Raw genomic sequence first — 16,545 nt, 5'->3', positions numbered from 1 at the left:
TAAAATTTGTAAAGTATTATAAAAAGCTAGATTTTACCCTAATTTCCGTGAGAGTGGTCTGAATCTAATTTCCTATCCCATAAGTCAGGTAATGAACCGTTGGCTGGAAATAATATGGCCTTATTAATGTGTTGCACATAATTTATAATGAACACGTTTTAAATCCTTTATTGTAATAATAAGTTTATTAGCAAAGTTAATTAAAACCAATACTAATCACATAGTCGTGCCTTATAATCACTCAAATATGCTCTTAAGTTAAACTTTAAGTACACACAATATAAAAACAGTCCGCAATAGTTAATACAGACTTTTTTTTTTAGCATTTGTTTACGCACAGTATAAAAAGGTTACCATTTCGGCTTGTCATAATACGAAGTCTTTTTCTTAAAATATTAGGCTAAAAATGGGGTCTTAAGTTCGAGCTCTCACTTGCAGCCATAGACAAAGTGACAGTGCATCCTAATTACTAACGTAAAACACAATCAAGTTCAAAAAGACAAGTAAAACATGTTAAAACTTGTTTGTCAATCTAAATGGCTTAAGACTCCCCCATAGTGCACGCTAACCCTTCAAGTCTAAAAATAGGCCTTGTTTTCTCCGTCCACCCAATATACCAAGGTTTACCATTTGAGTACTCATTAACGTGGACCCGTAAATCTTTACAGCAACTGTGCCATTCAGTTGTTATCTATTTTCTACCTACTCGCTATTTTCGTAATTTCTTTGTGGGACTGGACCATTAATTTAGTACCCCGAAAAGAAAACGGGATTGCGATACCACTTAACCAGCTAATAATGGCCAGCCTACACAAACGTATGTTCAGTGACCTAAGAATGTATTTCAGGTACTTTGTCCTATATTCTGACAGTGCCGGACACACACTAAAAAAACATGGACAAGTGACTTGTTTATACCCACAAAGGCAACAAGATTGTGACTGTGATTGCTGTCTCCATGAAAGGACCATGTCTTTGGTTTCCATTATTCCAAAACGCAGTAGCATAAATTGATGTTTCAATGACTGAGTGAAGGGTACTGCTAGATTTTCCTAAGCCCGTAAAGTTTTGTATGATGATAATATGGTCCAGGCATGTCGTCTTGTAGAGAGCGCATTTGTATCAGTAATTAAAGACAGTAACCGAGTGGAAGCGTTTGCCCTCCGGTAAAACTCCACTTTACCCAGGCTCATGTCCCATGCATCTTGCAAGCTTAGATCCTTTATGGAAATGTTTAGGTGGTGACCCCATGAGCCTTTATCATTACAATGCAGCTCCTCAATTTCAATCCAGCATATTGATGGTACCAGTCTCTGCTGCTCACAGTCTCCGATTAAATATACGCACATTTACTCTGCTGCTTGTAGTTTTTCAGACCAAATTCTAAGCGTACCTGAGCTGGAGAGACTGAACATGGGATCTGGAACACTGTTTAGTAGGCCCTTGTTTGAATTCGGTTGTAGAAAGCTGTTTCCTTACCCAGCATTATTTTGGCCCCATAAGTAGGAAGTTGGCTCTGTATGCACTATTTTAAAGTAAGGAATAGTATGCACAGAGTCCAAGGGTTCCCCTTAGAGGTACGATAATGGCAAAAAGAGATAATTCTAATGCTCTATTTTGTGGTAGTGTGGTTGAGCAGTAGGCTTATCAGAGGAGTAGTGTTAAGCATTTGTTGTACACACACACAGGCAATAAATGAGGAACACACACTCAGAGACAATTCCAGGCCAATAGGTTTTTGTATAGAAAAATATATTTTCTTAGTTTATTTTAAGAACCACAGGTTCAAGATTTACACGTAATACTTCAAATGAAAGGTATTTCATGTAGGAACTTTAGAAACTTTGAATTAGCAAAATAGCATATACAGTTTTCACATAAATGACATATAGCTATTTTAAAACTAGACAGTGCAATTTTCAACAGTTCCTGGGGGAGGTAAGTGTTTGTTAGTTTTTGCAGGTAAGTAAACAACCTACGGGGTTCAAGTTTGGGTCCAAGGTAGCCCACCGCTGGGGGTTCAGAGCAACCCCAAGGTTACCACACCAGCAGCTCAGGGCCGGTCAGGTGCAGAGGTCAAAGTGGTGCCCAAAACGCATAGGCTTCAATGGAGAAGGGGGTGCCCCGGCTCCAGTCTGCCAGCAGGTAAGTACCCGCGTCTTCGGAGGGCAGACCAGGGGGGTTTTGTAGGTCACCGGGGGGGACACAAGTCAGCACAGAAAGTACACCCTCAGCGGCACGGGGGCGGCCGGGTGCAGTGTGCAAACAAGCGTCGGGTTCGCAATAGAAATCAATGGGAGACCAAGGGGTCTCTTCAGTGATGCAGGCAGGCAAGGGGGGGGGGGGCTCCTCGGGGTAGCCACCACCTGGGCAAGGGAGAGGGCCACCTGGGGGTCGCTCCTGCACTGGAGGTCGGATCCTTCAGGTCCTGGGGGCTGCGGGTGCAGAGTCTTTACCAGGCGTCGGGTCTTTGAAGCAGGTAGTCGTGGTCAGGGGGAGCCTCGGGATTCCCTCTGCAGGCGTCGCTGTGGGGGATCAGGGGGGTCAACTCTGGCTACTCACGGTCTCGTAGTCGCCGGGGAGTCCTCCCTGTGGTGTTTGTTCTCCACAAGTCGAGCCAGGGACGTTTTATGTTTCTGTCCTCAGAGAGCACAAAGGCCCTCACCAAATGGGGTCAGAAACTCGTCTCTCAGCAGCAGGCTGGCACAGAGCAGTCAGTCCTGCACTGAACAATTGGGTAAAATACAGGGGGCATCTCTAAGATGCCCTCTGTGTGCATTTTGTTATAAATCCAACACCGGCATCAGTGTGGGTTTATTATTCTGAGAAGTTTGATACTAAACCTCACAGTATTCAGTGTAGCCATTATGGAGCTGTGGAGTTCGTTTTTGACAGACTCCCAGACCATATACTCTTATGGCTACCCTGCACTTCCAATGTCTAAGGTTTTGCTTAGACACTGTAGGGGCATAGTGCTCATGCACCTATGCCCTCACCTGTGGTAGAGTGCACCCTACCTTAGGGCTGCAAGGCCTGTTAGAGGGGTGACTTACCTATGCCATAGGCAGTGTGAGGTTGGCATGGCACCCTGAGGGGAGTGCCATGTCGACTTAGTCATTTTCTCCCCACCAGCACACACAAACTGGCAAGCAGTGTGTCTGTGCTGAGTGAGGGGTCCCTAGGGTGGCATAAGACATGCTGCAGCCCTTAGAGACCTTCCCTGGCATCAGGGCCCTTGGTACCAGGGTACCAGTTACAAGGGACTTTACCTGGGTGCCAGGGTTGTGCCAATTGTGGAGACAATGGTACATTTTAGGTGAAAGAACACTGGTGCTGGGGCCTGGGTAGCAGGGTCCCAGCACATTTCTCAGTCAAGTCAGCATCAGTATCAGGCAAAAAGTGGGGGGTAATTGCAACAGGGAGCCCTTTCCTTACAGTGACTGTAGGCAGATTTTAAATCATTAGCAACTTATTTTGACAACAAGGCCGTTTTTTACTTGTTATTAAACTAACCTGCAACTTCTTTTGAGGACAAGACCATTTTTCACTCGTTATTAAACCAACCTGTACTCTATTCTTTCAGATGTATTCATAATTGGTTAAACACTTTCTTGACATATTCACCTGGAGGTTTTCCTCAGCTTTTTCATTGGATACTTGATAACTAGTCCTCTTATTCAGCATCGAATTACATTAATCAGACTTGCGATAAATGTGGAACTTTCCCTCAGGGAAACAAGGATAGGTTCAAACCACAAAATGCAAATAGAAATGGCTGTGTATATAATGATTTAATAAATATAATAAGTAAGACTTATGGGGCCAGATGTACCAATATCTGGTCGCAAAATACTGGTTGCAAATTAAGACTAAGATTTTTGAGACCAGCATATATTTTTAAGAACCAACCTATGTACTAATAGGTTGGTTCTTAAACATGCATATTGTATTGAATCAGAATCAGATCTACTTCATGAATAATAATGAGGTAGGTTGCAAATTGCGAGTCACTACGTTGGAAATCACAGGAATGGTGGCCTGCTGGGGTCTGATTCAATATTAGGAAGGAATGCCTACAACATGAACGTTTCAGATACTCAATAGGTATCCATTCAAAATCCCTGTTAGGACCCCAAAAATGTAATTAATTCATAAAAAAAAGCATTTGAACAGTCGCAAATGCTGAATTTTATTTTTTGCAGCTGTTAAAATGCCTTGTACATCTGGCCCATGATTACTTTAAAAGACATCCACTGTGGTACCAGAGATGCATCTCATAATCATTAAAAATACTAAGCATTTTATCCTAATTTTACTCCACAAGCACAATCTCTGAATTAATTTCTCCACTATTTAATAAAGTTTTCCTACAATTCATTTTGCAGTTACTAAATGAAATGATCTGATATTAGGATTGGTTCAATACAAGCACTAGATAAGTTTCTAAATTAGCAGAAAAATAATTTAGAAATGTCAATAAAATGTAAATTTAAATTATAAATAAAAATGACATTATTTGTGTGTAGGATAGTTAGGTTTTTGAGTTTAAATCTTTTGCTGTTCCTAAAAAGAGTCTAAAAGCCACTGGAGACTCATGGGGTCTAGTTCTGACCGTAGGATGCCCATGTAAAGAGTGAGTCTCTGAATCATTTAGAACCACTGAATATGGAAATATTTCCTACTAGAACAAGCAAGCCATGAATGTTCTTATAAAACATTGGGTCATCTTCTTTGATCTTTGATCCTTGGTTGTGTACAAGCTTGCTCGAATCCTGTCACTTGTTAGCAGCAGGCTAGGGCGCTGTGAGGAAGTTGACCTAATGTGTGTAATATGCAGAAAAGTTATTATGTATGCATCTTTTTGTTAGTAACAGTTAAGGATGAACACTTCAATGAGATGACATGAATAGCTCTCCTTGGGAAAAAAATATGAAAATATGACTTTAGCAGTAGAGCGCTGTAATGAGGTACCACTGAAAGAATATTTAATTGCTGTTACCCGCTTATGTTAGAATGACTTTGTATCACAAATTGTATGAAATACCAAGTTCTCAGTCTACTAAGCAATCCTGAAAATTCAGTTTTAGAAAGATTAGATTCAGCAGTGGCTCTTTTCCAGTCTGGGCCTCCACACATTTCAGAATGCTTAAATGTGAATCTGCTGCCTTCTGAACTTTGGTAAAGTGACCTGGCTTTTCATCCACACACGAGGGAACAGTTCCAGAGGAATCCCTTGCGGGAAATATTTGATGCTACTGCAGGGGCTACCTGACATAACGCCGCTGCTAACACAAGCAATGTGCTACAGATTCATGAATTAAAAAATGTAAATCCTTTGTCATTGATTGCACATTGGTTGGACATGTATATGCACCCATATACATATAAAGCAGTTACAGTTCCTATGAAAGAATAGGTGCTAAAAGTGATAGCGCAGTGGAAGTCCAAATACAGTGAAAAACAAAATAAAGCAGAAAGCATAATTGCATTAACACATAAATAAATGTCGTAATCAAACGGACAAACAGAATCAAATTCAGAAATTATTTTTCAGATATCGATTGCATTGGTCACCAAAAGCACAAACAACTGAGACCAATTAGTCAATATCATGACCACATGAAATAATTTAAACAGGATCTTCCTCAGGACAAGAAAGTAGCAACCAGACCTGTATGTCACTACAAAATGTCCAAAAGGTAGATCAAGGACAGCAAGGTCCAACCAAGGTCAAAAGGGTCCATAAATGTTGTTGGGGCATCCCATCACATAGATGAAATTAATATTACTGGAAGTCACACAGCCAGTATGATAAATTACCAGGCTCTCTTATTATGTTGCCCCACGGACACAGCTCCATATTCCAACATGGCCTCAGCACCTCCCAGCTGCACAAGCTTTTTATCCAGCAGTTCCTAATGTTCTAATCCTACAAGATTTTGTTATTTGAAGAAAAATAACAGATGGTCTTTGGAGGAAAAGTGCTGAACCACAGCTGCCCTTCACCTATATGTAGGAAAACAGGAACTACCTGTACTAAAGCCTACATTAAGGTGCTGTTGTCTATCTCTCCTTGGTAAATCGATTCTCTGACTATACTAACTCTTGATTCTTGATCTTTCCCTGACTGATTTGTTTCTGTCTCTGTCAACAAGAAAAGTGCTCACATTGTAAAGATAGGCCATGATAGATCATTCAGTCATAGATAGATCATTGATTTTATCCTTCCTATCACACATAAGAAACAATTATGGTAGATCAAGGATCTCCTGATAGTCTTTAAAGACAGATAACCCTAGTCATCCATTCTTTTCATTACTCATAGAATAAACTTAATACAGCAGTAAGAAAAAGGTTCTTGGAGCTTTGCAACACACCTACGTTATCCACAACAGTTCAATCTATTACTTTCACAAAGGCCATGTATTTCTAGTTCAAATATTGATCCCTATTAAAATCCATGAAGTGAGATCCAGCAGAATTACTGCACTCAGTCACCAGTAGTAATTCAGTATTTACCTTGTTGTATGCCTGGAACAAGGAGAGAAAGGGATATTGGCTGCCAATACCAATATATGAAATTCCTCTGAATGCAAACAAAGCAGGAGCAAATGACACAACTCTCTTAGTGTTTGGAGTGCATTTTCAACATCTTCAACTTTCGCACTTCAGAGGAATTGCCACAAAACAATATTCTGTATCAGGAAGTGCCTCATGGCATCTGCATAATTCCTCAAATATACAATGAGGCCATACAACTAGACCACTTTATCGAAATGTCCATGCTTCTCTAAGATGCCAGCTTCTCTAAAGAGGTGCTTCTGGAGCAGACCCAACGTGGAAGAAAGAACTCTTAGCAGATCCATTTCCAGCAATGGCCCTCCGACCCTTAAACACAAAGCTGCCATCTTTACCGGTTTCTCTATTTCATCACTGTCTTCAAATCCAAGAGAGGAAAGAATGGCAGATGTCTGGGGCATCTAGTTAGGGGCAGAACCAATGCCATGTGGTACCATGATATTACATGCCACAGACCCACAGTAGTCAAAGTATTCTGCATCACTATGGATGTATTTGTGGTATGACCCACCCACCCAACCAACCAAACACCTCCACAACCTCAATAAGATCTGAATATATTGACAACCGCTTTTTTTTCCTTCAAAGGTTTTTTTCTTGATTTTTTTTAAATTACCCTCCATGAATATGCCATCAGTAAAAATCCCATTAACTACAGTGAAATGTTCAGTTTATCACTTGGCCTACCTCTCTTTCCCACCCACCCTACCTATTTTAGGATCTGCCACCAATATTGTCCAAGGAGTGCAGAAAAAGTCTTCAATGGGCTACATCATCGTTTCAGCCTACTCTTTTAGTAAACATCATATCTCTATACGCTTAGCTGTAGTTACATATACCTAGCCTTAACAACTTCAGCAACCTCAGGCATGCTAGGGCTGGTGACCACACCAGGACAATAAACAAGCAATGGCTTCCAGTTTCCCTAATTTCATCCTTGATTGTTTAAGTCCCAAGTCAACTTTTTCATTGGCAGCAGTCACCACAATTTACAAGCCCATTCCGAGTTTTCAGTATGTCTTTAGTTTTCCACTTCTGGGCTATCTACTGTTTGGTTGTCAAAATCATATTTTTCACAAGTCTCCAAGGGCCACATGTACGAAAGTTTTGTGAGTCGCAAATCGGTCGCAGCGCTATTTGCGACCTTGCAAAAAATGTGGAATGGAATGTTCCAATGCCATTTCGGAGTCCCAAATAGTGATGCGACCCATTACCGACTCGCAAAAATTGAGACTTAGAATTGCGACTCGCAATTAAGAAATCGCAAATTGCGAGTCGCAGACCGTATGCACAAGGCAGTCGCAAATTGCGAGTAGTAGCAAAAAGCCTGTTTTGCACACCCAGATTAGCACTGATTCTAAACAGGTACTAACCAGAACCAAAGTTGAAAAGCAGACCCAGAAGGCATCAGGGTTTCTCAAAATGGCTGCACTATACGTGATAGCATGGAGGAGGAGAATCCAGGCTGCCCAGCAGAGGAGGAGGAGGCAGAGACAGGAGAGGATATACCAAACCAGGCAGACACTATTTCAACAAACTGATGAAGAGATTTATGATAAATACAGACTGAGCAGAGCAGTTATCTTAGAGATTATTGAACTGCTGAAACCTCAGCTAGAACGCCAGACAATGCACAGCTGCTCTATCCCCACACATGTGCAAGTGCTCTGCTCACTGCACCTCTTGGCCTCGGGTAGCTACCAGGGGGTGATTGCTGTTGCTGGTGGGGTGTCCTAAAGTGCCCTGTCACGATTCTTTAGACGGTTCCTAGATGCCATACTCGCACACATGTCCAGATATAAATACTTTCCCAGGAATGAGGCGGAAATTAACAGCACCAAGTTGGACTTCTACAGAATTGCTAACTTCCCCTATGTAATAGGGTGTGTGGACGGGACACATATACCAATTTGCCCACCAGCAAATCTGGAATATGTGTTCCACAATAGGAAATGTACCCACTCACTAAACATCCTGGTGGTATGTGATGCCCATAATGTCATTACTGACATAGTGGCTAAATTTCCAGGGAGTACACATGATGCATACATATTCAGGCACAGTGGGATACACCGACGCCTAGAACTTGGGGAGTTTGGTACTGTGTAGTACACTCTGATGTCTTAAATACATGTCACTGCATAACCATGTGACACCATGCTCATATCTGCTCTTTTGTCACACAGGAGACAGTACATATGCTCTGAGGCCATGGATACTCACCACATACCTAACATCTGCCAATCAGAATGAGAGGCGCTACAACATAGGACATCGCCGGACCAGAACTGTCAGTGAGAGGACCTTTGGCTTGTTGAAATCACGTTTCCGATGCCTGCACAAAAGTGGAGGGGCACTCCAATATGCCCCAGAGACTGCATGCAAGATCGTGGCAACATGTGCCATCCTACACAACATCGCCACCAGACGTGGGCTACATCTCACCTTTGACGACACAGATTCGGAGGATGAGGAGCAAGAGCTACCACACCGACAGCCTGGGGGTAGTAGCATCGCACTGGAGGGCAGACAGAGACGGGACCACATTGCAACTCACTACTTTGGCAGGTACGTGGCAACCGTGACAACACGCACAAATGTAAGACACACATAACCAGGTTGTGCAGTACAAAAATAAAATCCCTTTAATGTCAGCAGTGTAATAATGAACTTTTGACATCTCAACAGCAAGAAAAAAGCAAAATGTAATGTCTGACACATTTACATCATGTGCCTCAGGCAAATCCCAGAATAAGTATATCACACCCTCCTGCGACTACGGCCACCATGGCCCAATCCTGGTTGGTCCCCTGATCCTTGGCAGGCACTGCTACTCCACAGGATGCGTGCATCTGAGGCTGAAACACTGCTCACGCTGGAGATGTCCTCACTATCCTGAGGGGCATCGCCAATGCCCCTTGCTGCCTGGGTGGTCTCTATTAGGTCCACTGCATAACTGATGCGCCCTAGTCCCCTTGCTACATCACCAGCAAAATGCCCAGGTTCCACCTGTAGCTTTACGGTGCACCTTTACAGGCAGGTAGTAGTGGTTGCAAGGCAGCCAATCGACTGACTCAGTCGGTCCAAACGGGCAGCAGTGTTGCGCTCTCTGCGCCTTGCATGGGCCCTATCTGCCACCTTTTCCCTGACCAAGACGTTGATGGAGGTGGTGAGGTTTGCCATGTTGTTGTTCATGGCAGTGAATTGGGTGTCAGCATTGGCAAAACCCTGTGAGAGGGTCTGTTGCAGTCTGTGCAGGTTCCTGTTCATAACCCGCATATGTTTATTTTGCAGGCGGTGACTGCTCAGTAAGGGTGCCTCCAGTCCTAGAAACTGTTCACCTGTGACATCCTCCTCACCTGCTGACTGTGTTTGATGTTGCCATCTCTGCCCAGACCCAGCGGACCTATGTGGCCGACTCCCTCTCATCTGTGGCCCCAGTGTCAGGTTGCCTATCTCAAGATCGATATCTGTGTCCTCAGTGGTCTCACGTGCATGGTGGACAAGTGGTGTAGTCATGCACTCCCCTGCTGTTACACTGGCTGCCTCGTCTGCTGTGGCAGATTCTTCTCCCTGCACAGTAGGGTCATTGGTGGATAATTGTGGGAGGCCTGTGGGACACAGGGGATACACTGTCAGTGACTCTCATATGTTTGGTGTATCACAATAAATATTCATCAAAAGTTGGACTACTGTACTACATTGCCCATAATGCATTGTTCTGTAGGTTGCAATATAGGGATGGAGCAACTCTGGAGGATGCATGCTTTTGTGTACTGTGGTTGTGTGCATGGTGCATTGAGTGGTGTAAATAAGTGATTTTTGCTACTTACTTTTGGATGTTCCCGGTGCAGAACTGTCCAGGTCTCCGATTCCTACCACAGCCTCTGGCTCCGGAGTGGTCTCCACCATGCTCTCAATGGCTGTAGAAGGTGGTACTGTTGATGGTCCTCCTCCAGTTCCGTGCACCTCCCTCATCCACTCTGCCACCCTTTCTTTGGTCCTGGACCTGAAGTCGTACCACCTTTTGCGGACCTCATCGATGGTGCGATGGCTGACTCCAATCGCATTGATTTTACTCGGGATGTCCTGCCAGATCTTCTTTTGTGTGTCAGGGACACTCATTGATGCCTTGCCAAACAAGACATCATGGTACAGGCAGCACTCCTCAGTCAGGACCTCCAGCTCCTTTTCTGAAAACTTAAGTTTCTCTTCCTCCCAGCAGTGGGTATGTCCTTGTCCTGAGCTGACATGGCTGTAGTTGCTCCTCTCAGCTGGGTGAGCCTCTGCTGTCTGTGCTGGGTAAGCTCCTCTCTGTTCCATGGGGGTACTTCCTGGTTCTGATGTCATCACTCAGAACCAGGAAGTGTGTTTTCACCTTGCACCTGCGTGCAATTTGCGAGCCAGTCGCAATTTGCGACTCCGGACCACACCCTTGTGCAATTTGCGATATCGCAAATTGCGTTGCGACTCCGCACCGTACCGCAAAATGGTATTGCGATTTCTACATACATCCCTGTAAGGAAATGCCTCCTTGGCACGGTTACCCCCTGACTTTTTGCCTTTGCTGATGCTATGTTTTGAATTGAAAGTGTGCTGAGGCCTGCAAACCAGGCCCCAGCACCAGTGTTCTTTCCCTAACCTGTACTTTTGATTCCACAATTGGCACACCCTGGCATCCAGATAAGTCCCTTGTAACTGGTACCTCTGGTACCAAGGGCCCTGATGCCAGGGAAGGTCTCTAAGGGCTGCAGCATGTATTATGCCACCCTAAGAGACCCCTCACTCAGCACAGACACACTGCTTACCAGCTTGTGTGTGCTAGTGAGAACAAAATGAGTAAGTCGACATGGCACTCCCCTCAGGGTGCCATGCCAGCCTCTCACTGCCTATGCAGTATAGGTAAGACACCCCTCTAGCAGGCCTTACAGCCCTAAGGCAGGGTGCACTATACCATAGGTGAGGGTACCAGTGCATGAGCACTGTGCCCCTACAGTGTCTAAGCAAAACCTTAGACATTGTAAGTGCAGGGTAGCCATAAGAGTATATGGTCTGGGAGTCTGTTTTACACGAACTCCACAGCACCATAATGGCTACACTGAAAACTGGGAAGTTTGGTATCAAACTTCTCAGCACAATAAATGCACACTGATGCCAGTGTCCATTTTATTGTAAAATACACCACAGAGGGCACCTTAGAGGTGCCCCCTGAAACTTAACCGACTATCTGTGTAGGCTGACTGGTTCCAGCAGCCTGCCACACTAGAGACATGTTGCTGGCCCCATGAGGAGAGTGCCTTTGTCACTCTGAGGCCAGTAACAAAGCCTGCACTGGGTGGAGATGCTAACACCTCCCCCAGGCAGGAGCTGTAACACCTGGCGGTGAGCCTCAAAGGCTCACCCCTTTGTCACAGCCCAGCAGGGCACTCCAGCTTAGTGGAGTTGCCCGCCCCCTCCGGCCACGGCCCCCACTTTTGGCGGCAAGGCTGGAGGGAACAAAGAAAGCAACAAGGAGGAGTCACTGGCCAGTCAGGACAGCCCCTAAGGTGTCCTGAGCTGAGGTGACTCTAACTTTTAGAAATCCTCCATCTTGCAGATGGAGGATTCCCCCAATAGGATTAGGGATGTGACCCCCCTCTCCTTGGGAGGAGGCACAAAGAGGGTGTACCCACCCTCAGGGCTAGAAGCCATTGGCTACTAACCCCCCAGACCTAAACACGCCCTTAACTTTAGTATTTAAGGGCTCTCCCTGAACCTAGAAATTAGATTCCTGCAACAACAAGAAGGACTGCCTAGCTGAAAACCCCTGCAGAGGAAGACCAGAAGACAACAACTGCCTTGGCTCCAGAAACTCACCGGCCTGTCTCCTGCCTTCCAAAGAACTCTGCTCCAGCGACGCCTTCCAAAGGGACCAGCGACCTCTGAATCCTCTGAGGACTGCCCTGCTTCGACGACGACAAGAAACTCCCGAGGACAGCGGACCTGCTCCAAAAAGACTGCAACTTTATCCAAAGGAGCAGCTTTAAAGAACCCTGCAATCTCCCCGCAAGAAGCGTGAGACTTGCAACACTGCACCCGGCGACCCCGACTCGGCTGGTGGAGAACCAACACCTCAGGGAGGACCCCCGGACTACTCTACGACTGTGAGTACCAAAACCTGTCCCCCCTGAGCCCCCACAGCGCCGCCTGCAGAGGGAATCCCGAGGCTTCCCCTGACCGCGACTCTCTGAAACCTAAGTCCCGACGCCTGGAAAAGACCCTGCACCCGCAGCCCCCAGGACCTGAAGGACCGGACTTTCACTGCAGAAGTGACCCCCAGGAGTCCCTCTCCCTTGCCCAAGTGGAGGTTTCCCCGAGGAAGCCCCCCCTTGCCTGCCTGCAGCGTTGTAGAGATCCCTTGATCTCTCATTGACTTCCATTGCGAACCCGACGCTTGTTCTAACACTGCACCCGGCCTCCCCCGCGCCGCTGAGGGTGAAATTTCTGTGTGGGCTTGTGTGTCCCCCGGTGCCCTACAAAACCCCCCTGGTCTGCCCTCCGAAGACGCGGGTACTTACCTGCTGGCAGACTGGAACGGGGCACCCCCTTCTCTCCATTGCAGCCTATGCGTTTTGGGCACCACTTTGAACTCTGCACCTGACCGGCCCTGAGCTGCTGCTGTGGTAACTTTGGGGTTGCTCTGAAACCCCAACGGTGGGCTACCTTGGACCAAGAACTGAACCCTGTAAGTGTCTTACTTACCTGGTAAAACTAACAAAAACTTACCTCCCCCAGGAACTGTGAAAATTGCACTGTGTCCACTTTTGAAATAGCTATTTGTGAATAACTTGAAAAGTATACATGCAATTGAAATGATTCAAAGTTCCTAATGTACTTACCTGCAATACCTTTCAAACAAGATATTACATGTTAAATTTGAACCTGTGGTTCTTAAAATAAACTAAGAAAATATATTTTTCTATACAAAACCTATTGGCTGGATTTGTCTCTGAGTGTGTGTACCTCATTTATTGTCTATGTGTATGTACAACAAATGCTTAACACTACTCCTTGGATAAGCCTACTGCTCGACCACACTACCACAAAATAGAGCATTAGTATTATCTCTTTTTACCACTATTTTACCTCTAAGGGGAACCCTTGGACTCTGTGCATGCTATTCCTTACTTTGAAATAGCACATACAGAGCCAACTTCCTACAATCCCGTTTTGCGAGTCGGAAATAGCGATTCGCAAGGAGTCGCTATTTCTGATTCGGAATTCATTAGCTTCGTACATGTGGCCCCAAGTCTCCAATCAACTCTGGTCAGTCTTTGGATCTCAGTAGGGTGCAGTTAAATATGATCATTCCTGGATCGGTATGGAGTGGGCAACCCTGAATGCTCCTTACATGACTTAGGGCCTCATTACAAAAAAGTGGCGTTTGTACCGCCAACAGGCTGGTGGTACGAATCGCCATATTATGACTGCGGCGGTAGCGCCATGGTCACACCGCCGGGACCGGCGGTTTACCACCATGGATGTCCCGACAGTGAGAATCTGCCTGGGCAGCGCTGCTTGCAGTACTTGCCTGGGGATTTTGACTCCCCTTACCGCCAGCCTGTCCATGGCGGTAGACACCGCTATGGAAAGGCTGGCGGTAAGGGGAGTCGCAGGGCCCCTGCACTGCCCATGCACTTGGCATGGGCAGTGAAGGGGCCCCCAGGCACAGCCCCATCGCGATGCAGACGTGAAAAGACAGTGAAAAGCGTGACGGGTGCTGCTGCACCCGCCTCACTGCCACATTGCCGCCGGCTCCATTAGGAGCCGGCTGCAATGTTACGGCCGACATCCCCACTGGGCCGGCGGCTCCTCCGACCGCCAAGGTTGAAATGAGGGCCTTAGTATTTAATTCAAAAGGTCTGTAGTGTTGAGAACCACATGTGCAAAGTTTCCCCATCTTGGCCACATTTCCTCCAACATTTCCCTCCTGTATTTTCATACATACATTTTGTAAACTTTGTTTTCATTGGAGTAATATGCCACAAGAACATGTTTATGCATCAGTTCTCTATTTTGAAAAACTGTACACAGAAATGGGATCTCACCCCCAATTAATGTCACAGTCAAAGAGAAGTATCCTTACCCACTATTATCACCATTCCACATAAGCCCATTGAGTATCTGGAATTTGACAATTACTTCTTTAGCAGTGACTATGAATTCACCATATCCATGATTATCTTCCTCGCTTCTAAAAATCTTCTTTTTTCTGATCATATTTCACCTTTCATCCCTTCCGCAATTTCACCATTCTCCCTATCATCAATTAGCATCCTCCAGCCTTTCCCATCCAGCCAAGACATAGTTTGGGGTTCAGATCCCACTACCTGGCAGCCTCATTTGAAACTTTCTCCTAATTTAACTAATTTTCTAGCCAGTCATGCCACCAAACATGGGGTCAGGAACTGGGGGTCGGCCTCCTCCAACATTTGGAGAGGCCTGGGTCGCATTTCAAAGGAGGCAAGGCCTTTGAAGCTCCCACCCCGGAATGTCCATCTTGCCAAGGAGAGGAGGTCACACCTCTGGCCAGAGCAGGTCTTTGCTCTGAGCCCTGAGCCCTGGAGAGCACTGGCTATCACCTCAGGGGGACAGAACTCTGTCTAAGGTGGCTGTACGGGTTTTGACCAGTCAGTGCCCACACTAGTAGTTGGTAGGTTTTCAGGAGGGCTGAGAGCATCTATTAATTAATAAATATATCATTGGATTCAGTGAGGGTTTATTAACAGAAGATGTTTGATACCAACAACCCTGTTGTCAGTGAAGCCATCATGTAGCTGAGGTAATCTTAATGACCAGTGTCCAGCACATGTACTTAAATTATTTCTGAGAATTGATGAAGCATGGCATGGACGTATCTGCTCATGCAGGTATGCCCTCACATGTAATATAATGCACCCTGCCTTAAGGCCTGCTAGAGTGGTGAATTACATATATTGCATGCAGAGTAAAGGAGGCAGGGCACCTGTTTGCCATTTCATATTTTTACTTTAGTTTTGCACCAAGACACGCAGCTTGCAAAAGCAGCATTGTGTGCACTTAGGGACCCCCTCCCAAATGAAAGAGGATGAAACTAACACTTCCCAGGCGAGTCTTCTTCTTCTAAGTGGAAAACCCTGGAAAGGCCGTCTGCAATGGCGTGGTCAGTCACAGGTCTGTGTTCCACGGTAAAGACCATTCCCTGTAGAGAGATGGACTACCTTAACAGTTTGGGGTTTTCACCTTTTATTTGCTTAGCCATCTGAGAGACCTGTGGTCAGTTTGAAGAAGGAAGTGAGACCCAAACACGTATGATCTCAGCTTCTTCAGGGACCAAACCACAGCGAATGCTTCCCTCTCAATGGCACTCCAACGCTGCTCTCGGGCAGTTAACCTCCTCCTAATGGAAGCAGCAGGTTGATCATGGCCATAATTATTGAGTTGGGATAGGACTGCTCCTAACCCATGCTCAGAGGTATCTCTCTGGACAATGAACTGCTTAGATTATTCCGGAGCTTTTAGAACAGGTGCAGAGCACATTGCTTCTTTCAGGGTGTCAAAGGCCTTTTGACAACTGACTATCAGTATACCTTTTTGGAAATCTTTTGGGATCCGAGGTCTATGAGGTGTGCTGCAATGGTGCCATAGCCCTTCATAAATCTTCTGTAATACCCAATCAAGCCAAGAAATGCCCTGACTTGGGTCTGGGCTGTTGGCGCGTCTTAGTACACAACTGTCTGGATCTTGGATTGGAGTGGGTGAACTTAGCAGTTGTCCCAAGTATATAACCTGATCTCTCCTATCTGTCATCTGCGTGCCTTGATAGTGAGGCCTACACTTTTCAGAGCCTTAAGGACCTTTCTGAGATGGATCAGGTGATCCTGCCAGGTAGAGCTGAAGACAGCAATACTATCTAGACTTGCTGCACCAAAGTCTAACCCAGAAAGG

The 16,545-nt window shown here is 45.6% G+C and overlaps 1 protein-coding gene across 1 annotated transcript in view; it reads left to right on the top strand.

Annotated features, from left to right (window-relative positions):
- Nucleotides 1-9,996, top strand: part of LOC138292149 (putative nuclease HARBI1) — a 49,386-nt gene extending 39,390 nt beyond the window's left edge. Inside the window, exons 2-3 of the mRNA XM_069230559.1 lie at nucleotides 8,766-9,147; nucleotides 9,874-9,996. Of these exons, the coding sequence (XP_069086660.1) occupies nucleotides 8,766-9,147; nucleotides 9,874-9,880 (389 nt within the window). The 3' untranslated portion in view covers nucleotides 9,881-9,996. The remainder of the gene's footprint in view (nucleotides 1-8,765; nucleotides 9,148-9,873) is intronic.
- The last annotated feature ends 6,549 nt before the right edge of the window (nucleotides 9,997-16,545 follow it).

This window comes from Pleurodeles waltl, chromosome 4_2 (assembly GCF_031143425.1).
Source record: "Pleurodeles waltl isolate 20211129_DDA chromosome 4_2, aPleWal1.hap1.20221129, whole genome shotgun sequence".
NCBI classification, from domain to species: Eukaryota; Metazoa; Chordata; class Amphibia; order Caudata; family Salamandridae; genus Pleurodeles; species Pleurodeles waltl.
Note: the sequence above shows the minus strand (reverse complement) of the source record. Positions and strands in the feature narration are given on the sequence as shown.